This window comes from Myotis davidii, unplaced genomic scaffold, assembly GCF_000327345.1.
Source record: "Myotis davidii unplaced genomic scaffold, ASM32734v1 scaffold441, whole genome shotgun sequence".
Lineage (NCBI taxonomy): Eukaryota > Metazoa > Chordata > Mammalia > Chiroptera > Vespertilionidae > Myotis > Myotis davidii.
The window spans coordinates 1-8,648 of NW_006291818.1; the positions used below are offsets into that span (position 1 = coordinate 1).

Consider the following 8,648-nt stretch of genomic DNA (forward strand, 5'->3'; position numbering starts at 1 on the left):
TAGGGTTAGGGTTAGGGTTGTTAGGGTTGTTAGAGTTAGTGTTAGGGTTAGGCTTGGTCCTGCATTAGGATTAGGGTTAGGGTTATGGTTTTTAGGATTAAGGTTATGGTTAGCGTTAGGGTTAGGTTGGTCCAGCATTAGGGTTAGGGTTATGTTTAGGGTTAGGGTTATGGTCCGTTCTGCATTAGGGTTAGTGTTAGTGTTTTAGGGTTTGCCCTGCATTACCATTAGGTTTAGGGTTAGGGTTAAGGTTAGGGTTGTTAGGGTTCGAGTTGGATGATCCCCAGCTCTCCCAATGAAGAAGAACCGCGGCCTCATTTCAGTCCTAAAGGGCCAATACCGGGAGGCTGTCACCAGCACCTCACATCTGGAAACAGGTCCTTTCCTTAAGAGTGCTCTGAGTGGCCCGTCTCTGGGTCTCCTGTAAGGGACAGGGTAGAGGGATGGGCGATGGTGGAACATGGCATAGAGGGGATTAATGGTGATGGGGAAAAAAATAAAGAAAATAAAGAAGGAAAAAGAATGTGGCTGTAGACAAGTCACACTTGCCTTGCTTAACCGTGCGTGCGAGGGGGCATTTGGCCAGGGTAGAACAGCCTAGCCCCCCTTCACTTCTGCCATTTGTCTCCCTACAGATCCTTCTGGCTGGTGGACGGGCCGGCTCCGAGGCAAGCAGGGCCTGTTCCCCAACAACTACGTGACCAAGATCTGAGTTGCACAGAGACTGGCGCACGGGCGAAGGAGCTCCAGGCACAGACGGGGAGGGGACATTTGGGGCTCTCCTTCTGATCTATAACGAGCAACTGCTTCGCCATGGCCTGGAGTTATTCTGGCACCTTCCCCAGGACATTGAAAGGCTGCGCTGGGGAAAGGGTCATCTCTCTATAAATGATCCTACAAGATAGCCTATTCATGAGAACCCAGGAGGGCAAAACAACCACCCACTAAGATTTATTTATTCTATTTAAACCTGGTGAGAGGACAGGCGGGGTCCACTCAGACCTTGTTGGCTCTATCAGAACAGCACCCCGCTCGCTCACCAGGCCCAGGGAATGGCTGTGGGCGGCCGCTGACAAGTGCCTTTAGTTAAAGAGCACATTTCTCTCATCCCTCTTTTCCTTACCTGACACACATTCCCTCTGCCCCCTCCCCTCAGGGAGGACCCCTCTCTGCAGGCGTGAGTGGACACTTCGGGTGCAAATGCTAGGGGCGGGCATGGCCTGCTGAGCCCATGGGAGCAGAGGGGTGCTGGTTTACACTTTCTAGGACCATCGGGCTGCGGGGCTGAACGGGGCTGGGGGCTGGGCTGTCGGCCTTGCTTTTCTGGGTCTTCAGTGGGAATGTGGCTGGCCCATGTTGGTTTTGTGTTTAATGCTGTACCTATTACTAGAAGGGTCTTTTTTTTTTTTTTCAAGCTGTACATTTATAAAAACAGATCATATACTGTATATATAAAAAAACTCAAGATGGTAGAAACATGTATGAATGTACTAAGTAGTATTCCACTGTACTTATTCATAAGGTAGGTTTTATTACAAAACTCGCACCAGGTACTTACAGATGTGCACTACTCCTTCCAACTATAGAATCAGTGTTACTGCTTTCTAGCTCCGCCCCCGCAAGCCCCTCCCAACCCTTACCCTACAGGTGATTTTCCCCTGCCCCCCTCTGTGGACCACCCTTACCTCCTAATAAAGGAATCAGTGAACCCCCTTGTTCTTTCTCAACATTTATTATGGGTTGTGTCCATATCCCCCAAAAAAGATATTTTGAAGATATATTAATCCCCAGTACCTCCGTATATGACCTTATTTGGAAATAGGTTCTTTACAGAGGTAATCAAGTTAAAATGAAGCCATTAGGAAGCACCTTAATCCAATACACCTGGCATCCTGATAAAAGGAAAATTTAGACTCAGATTGGCACATTGAGAGGGAAGATGATGTGGTGTCAGCCAGCTACAAGCCGAGGAGAGGGGTCTGGAACAGGTCTTCCCTCAGAAGACCAGCACCTGGGTCTCAAGACTTCAGCCTCCACAATTGTAAGACCATAAATCCGTCGCTAAGCCACCCAGGCCATTGTACTTTGCTAAGGAAGCCCTAGCTAACACATTCAGTGCTACTGCAGTAACAGTGAAAAGTTGGGGGAAATGGCATGTGCATAATAAGGAAAAGGTTCTAGGGGAGACTCACCTCTCTACCTCCACTCCCAGTTGCCACAGTCATTCTTTCTTTTTTCTTTTCTTAAGTACAATTCCCATTTCTTTTTTTCCCAGAGAACTTTTCTTCAGCGCTTAGGACTTACTTAGCTCCTTACATGAGCTTTGGTGGAGGTTGTGGGGCAGCACCCACCATGTAGATCAGGGTGGGGGTGGGGGTCCTTCTGGGCTCACAGCTCACACTGTAGGGTAGTTTCACATACAGCTTGGGAAGCACAGAGGCATGGACTACACTGGCTTCAGAAATGTCCCTAAAGGCTGTGGCCTCTACTATGTTTTGATGAACTTCTTAATGGCCTTGTCCTTGGGCCTGTATCAGGCGCTGTTGGTGCAACCAATAGGTTGCACATGGTCGCAGCTTGTTTTGGCACAACCATTGCTCCTTCTTTTCTTGGTCATCTTGGAAGTGAGGACCCAGCCAGTTCTCTTATACATCGTGAAATCCCTACACTCAGAGCAGAAGACTCCTTAATTGACGAACCCAAGAACAGCGACCCACTTTATTCAATTTTAGCATTTTCGCTGAAATCTAGGGCAAAAAGGCACTTCTCAAGTTTATCAGTGCACCAGGTGATCCTGGGATTATTCTGCCACAGTCATTCGTAAGCTATTGGGAAAGTAGGGTTTGACCAGCACACACCTTTTTGTCATTTCAGGATCCCCAAGTCCTGCGGGGGAAAATTATCAGGGGTTACATATAAAGAGCAAAATGTACCTGAATTCGGTACAAAGTAAACCACTGAATTCTGTGTTTTATCAAGAACAGGGAGCAAACCCTTTTCAGTAACAATACCATAACATTTAAAGTATATTTCATTACCTTTTAAGAGCGGAAAATAAAGCCATAATGTGATGACATGAGGAAAGGTGATCCTATTGACACTATAATGCATGTGTGTATGTGTGTGTGTGTGTGTATTGATTTCAGAGAGGAAGGGATGGCCTCGTCTAAAATCTCCACTTTGCAAATGAGCAGGCTCAGCACCGTTCACTACTGTGCCCAAGATCACATAGCTCTGAAGTAGAGATACCGTCATTTGAACCCTGATCTGACCCCAAGGCCCACACTTTTAATCTTAAGTCTTCAACAAAGAGTTTGACAGTCTAATTTGTCAACCTTTAAGCATCTAATATCTTTCTCTCAAAAATCAAAAACCTAAAAAGAAAAACTCCCAAAAAAGGAATCAACAGCTATAAATCTGTAACTCCTTTGATAGGCAAGAGCTCTATCTAACACACCTTTGAATACCCAGAGTCCATCCCAGACCAGCAACCTCCTTAAAATCATAGCCACTCACGTTCACGCGCCTCCAGACGCTGTGCTCCAGGCCTGACACACTTTAGCACATCTGAGGTTGACACCCTTACCCCAGTGCCCACAGGCCACACAGCTCCCAGGCTCAGGCCCAACAACCCATCTGGTTACCTCATCATGTTTCCTAACTCCAGTGTTGTTATATTACAACTCCTACCTTTACAGCTGACTGCACATTTATAACACCTGAGTTTGGGTGCCTGCTGTGGCACATAAGGAAGTATCTTAAAGGTCTTTTCATGATATCCAAAAGTAGGAATTTCCTGAGTCAGAGTATTTAATTAACTAAGCGAAGTATGTCATAAAGAAGCTATAAAATGTCTTTGGAGTATGCCTACAAAACCCATCCTTTCCTGATGAGAAGTCGGAGCCAGGAAAGCCCCTTTTTGTGGTCTCACTTAGTTACCATTCACACTTAGTCATCTGTCAGTGTCTGAGGCTGCCATGGGAACAAGCCCCACTATCTCAACAAGAGGATTTATAAAACTTTACACTAGTGTCTCTATCCAAATGCTTTAGCTAGTCAGGAGGGCTGCTGGCCTGCCCAGGGGAAGGGGTGAGAAGCCAGCCCTGGCCGGAGCGGGTTCTCCTCGGGGGCAGTCAGAGCCAGTCACAGAACCAGGCACCTGTGGGCTTCGCTGTCATGTAGAAGGCGGCTTGTAGCCACATCCAGGTTCCAAAACACTGAGTGAAATGCGTTTAGTTACTGAAGCACCTCAGGATCTTTAAGAATCTCACATGCATTTGTGATGTTTCCCAAATGTATGACTAACTCCTTTTTCTCAAAAGTCCAATTAACATCTTGTTGAACTAATAGTTTGGGAAGTTGTTGCTATAAGAGACACATTTATTTTAGGAGGGTTTTGTTTTTGTTTTGTTTTTTGTTGTTTTATTTTTTGTTTTTTAAATACATGAGAGAAACATCGACCAGCTGCCTCCTGCACACCTCCCACTGGGGATGTGCCCGCAACCCAGGCACATGCCCTTGACCGGAATCGAACCTGGGACCCCTCAGTCCGCAGGCCGACGCTCTATCCACTGAGGCAAACCGGTTTCGGCCAGGGTTTTGTTTTTTAAGTTAGTGGTTGGAAACTGAGAATGCATTCTCCCTTAGAAAACAATGTTGAATGTGATCACATGCCTGCTGGGGAAAAAAAAGTAACCCATAATGTAGTTGAAACAGCACAACAGGAAACTGCATCCCAGGTTTCTACTTTAACAGGATGTCACAGGCCCCTTTGGGCTGCTATTCCCAGTCTCAGTGAGCCTGTGAGATTGAGACCCATTGTGATGGTTACTGTGGTAGCCACAGTGCCAGTGGGCCAGGTATTCTATATGGGAATTAAGAGAATAATTGAGTAGGTTCTAGAAAGGGAATAGCCATGATTAGCCTCTCCTTTTAAATTTTCATAATGAATCTTTTCATATTCAGGAAGTTTAGGAATCAGTAGGCAATCACTAAAGCCAAATTCTAGATTTTCCATTTGAGAAAAATGGTAGGAAGGTCGTTCCCAAAGCTATGAAGGCAATAATTTATATGCATATAGCTCAAAGAGAAATTAGTCAAAGCAAGTATCTACTGACTTATTCAGTATAGAATGCACAAATGCACACAGGATACCTTAAGAAAAATCAATAGCTTTATTTTTCCTCAATATATAGTTAGAAAATAGGTCTGAGAAGAGGTTTCATGGAGTAGACCAAAGAATTACATACAAAGTCACGAGTTCCAAATGAGCAAGAGAAAGGGCCAGACGGAGCGCCTTCCCGAGCACCGGGGCCTAGGACTGCCCCATCAGAGGGCGGGCGAGCTCTTTAATGGCTTTTGAGTTCAGCTGAGGAATCGTGCTGATCTTCAGGAGTTTGCTGCTTGCATACTTATTCTTGATGGCCTGCAGAAGTCATCTGTGGTTAAGGATACATCAGGACCCCCTTCCGTCCCCTGACACTTTGTCCCTAGTCTAATTTACAAGTACTGAAGGGCCAGACCCACAATCTCAGGTGGTACGGTGATGCCAGCAAGGGCTCTGAGGCCACACTGTGTTGTGCCTGACAACTTCCTTCCATGCCAAGTAATGGAGCAGGCCCAGCTGGTAGTACCAAATGACTTCCAGCTCAAGGCGCAGGCTCCCTGTCAGAGGGGTGGGAGTGGAAGCTGTGCTTATTGTACCTAAGTACCACCAGGATATAACAGGATGGCCACTCCTGGCAGCAATACCTGGCAATAAACATTGAGGCGATTGTGCTTAGCAGAGCCCAGACAACACCCTCAGGACTTAAACATTATGCTTCCACTGTGTGCTATCGTGCTGAAGCTACACGTAAGAAAGCAAACCCGGGTGTGAGGTACAAATGCCTCATTCTCTGTGAAGCTGACATTCTGTGTCATACAAGCACAGGGCAGTGCCCAATCTCCCCGGGCTCCTTCTCCGGGGGCGGGGGGTGGGGGGGGCACACGGGATGCTTCCCAAATGGGCTTCTTGCCCCTCCTTCACATGCTCGCTAGGCAGGTGCCTTTCATCATTGTCCCAAAGGATCCTGGACAAAGGCCCTGAGCAACATCACCCATATACCCAAGCCTTCCTTTGGGCCATCTGAGGTGGGCCCCTGCTGTTCCGGCCACCCGCCGACCAGCGCTCCCTGCTGGCTGAGCCCACCGGGCGCTGGGACAGGCGTGGATATGGGCGATGGGACAGGCGTGGATACGTCTGTTAAACAGCTGGCTGCCTGGATGGCTAATCTGGGCCTGGGCATCATTGGCCAGTTTTAACCCTTTGCACGCCATCAGCGTCTATAGACCTTCCCCACACACCAAGAGCTTCTGTAGCCACAAACCTCGCATATCAACTCTGGTCGCCCAATTTTAAAATCAGACTTGTTAGTGACATCTCTAGGTTTGTAAAAAAAATTATGTTAACTTAAATTCGTAAATATTCCAGTGCATATGGAATGGGGATGGTTTCCATTTTGGACGCATGGCAGTCCAAAACTGCTTTCAGCATTTATCAGTATGCTCCATCCACTGTGTACTAGAAAAATATAGAGCTTGTGCTAAAACAAACTCTCACACATATGCCAATATATTTACATGAAAACACAAAGAGATACACATACCCTCATATGCAAAGTCCACGGTCAAATACCTTTCACAGCTTAGCAAGGAGTACTTACGATGAACTTCGTCAGGTTTTCGTTTACTCTCACTACGTTTTTGGCCATGTGCTGCATGACTTCCAACACCTCGTTCTCCGTGTATCCAGTGTAATACTGCTGCTTTAAGTTCTGGAACACAACGCAAGAGAGGGGCACGATAAAGCCTCCACTTCTTCAGAAGAGCCCATCTTACACATGCTGACATTTCTGTGTAAAAGCTGTAAAAGAACGAACATCCCTCCTGGTCCCAGCAGAGCAGCCAGGACTAAGCCAGGATGTTGTGCGGCTCTCAGCTAAATCAAGTCAAAGTTCCCCTATCATCATTTTTTTAAAGAAGGTTCCACAGGGTAAGTAGGGTACTTCATGTAACAAAGCTTCTTGCTTACCCCTCTCACCACACTGAAAGGGAATGGCAAGTGGGGCAGAGGACAAACAAAACCCACAAAGGAACGCCTGTCACAATTATGGCAGAAACCTGGGACGAGGGCATGTCACATGCCCCCCATCAAAGCCCAGCATGGCAGAGGCTGGCGGGGAACTCAAGAGCCATGTTGTCAGTCAGACAACAGCTAGGCCATAGGCAGCATCTAATTTACTGAATCGGGAAGAGCAAAGGCCACCCAGGACTCTCACAAGCCCTGGAGAACAGAGAGCGCTCAGAGAAGCCGCCATACCCAGCCTCCCAGAGAACAAAATTCAAGCAAAAGACAGTGCTGATTGATAATAAGACTTCATGTATGAAGATATGTAACCTGACTTTATTTCAGTTCTGTGATAAATACTAAAAGCTGAAGTACATCTCTTTCACAGATACAATGTAATTGGGAAAAATAAACCACAGCTTAATCTTACTACTAAAAAAGATTAAAGAAAAAAAAGAACTGAACAGGAGCGAATCCTGAAATAACACACAACTATTGGTACTATGAAGTCAATTCCCAGAAAACAGGGAGACCTGTAGTTAGTAGGTTTAGAGCCCAAGGAAGCATGTCTGAAAGTAATGTAATTTGGCTAAAATGAGCCATTGGTACCAGAACTATGTACCATTCATATACCAGTGGCCTTTTTACCTTAAGCTTTTTATTTCAAAAAATCTCAAATCTACAGAAAAACTAAAAGAATAATATGATGAACATCTTAAATCCTTTGTGTAGATTCATCAATTGACATTTTGCCACTTTATCATGGTGTTTGCAACTCACCTTTAAATATTGCAACAAAAAGTATATTCAGGGTGTGCCAAAAAATGTATACACAGACTTTGAATAATTATAAATACAGTGTTGGGAGAACCAAGATGGCGGCATAGGTAAACACCGGAGATTGCTGCCTCGCACAACCACTTCAAAAATACAACTAAAAGACGGAACGGACATCACCCAGAACCATAGGAAGGCTGCCTGAGGGGAAATTCTTCAACTAGAAGGAAAGAGAACAGCATACCGAGACTCAGAGGAGGCGCAGTGCGGAAAGTACAAAGGTGTGGAGGTGCGCACGGAGGGGGCTGGCAGCTGAGGGCACGGTTGTCTGTTTCAATCGGGAGGGAGTCTCAGGCTCTGAGCTCCAGTTCTGGGCGAGTCTCTAGGGACCCAGACTCAAACAGGAGAAGCAGGACTGTCTGGCATTGGTCGGAACGCGAGGGCAGCTTTCTCGCTGAGGTTTGCAGCAGTTGCTGGGGCTCTGTGAGGCAGAGCCCCTAGGGACGGAACTGAGAGCAGCCATAACTGCTCCCTCCACCCGCCCTGTAGATCCCCTGGGACCCGCCCCGCCCAAGCCCTTTGTAGCGCCATTTGCCGGATAGCCTCAGGCAAACGCTAGATTAGCGCCGCCCTAGAGATCCAGCACAGAAGCTCTCCCACTGCAGTCACAGCTGACTCTCATAGCCAGTTAGCCTGGAGGTCAAATCACCCCCGACAACAATCAAGGCTTAACTACAACAAGACTGCGCACAAAGACCACTAG

General features: G+C 46.7%; 1 protein-coding gene across 1 annotated transcript in view; it reads right to left on the reverse strand.

Annotated features, from left to right (window-relative positions):
* Positions 1-5,151: 5,151 nt before the first annotated feature.
* The window catches only part of CCNB2 (cyclin B2), a 22,173-nt gene continuing 18,676 nt past the window's right edge, over positions 5,152-8,648 (reverse strand). Inside the window, exons 8-9 of the mRNA XM_006765213.1 lie at positions 6,705-6,815; positions 5,152-5,425 (exon numbers count right to left, since the gene is read on the reverse strand). Coding sequence (XP_006765276.1) covers positions 5,315-5,425; positions 6,705-6,815 — 222 coding nt within the window. The 3' untranslated portion in view covers positions 5,152-5,314. The remainder of the gene's footprint in view (positions 5,426-6,704; positions 6,816-8,648) is intronic.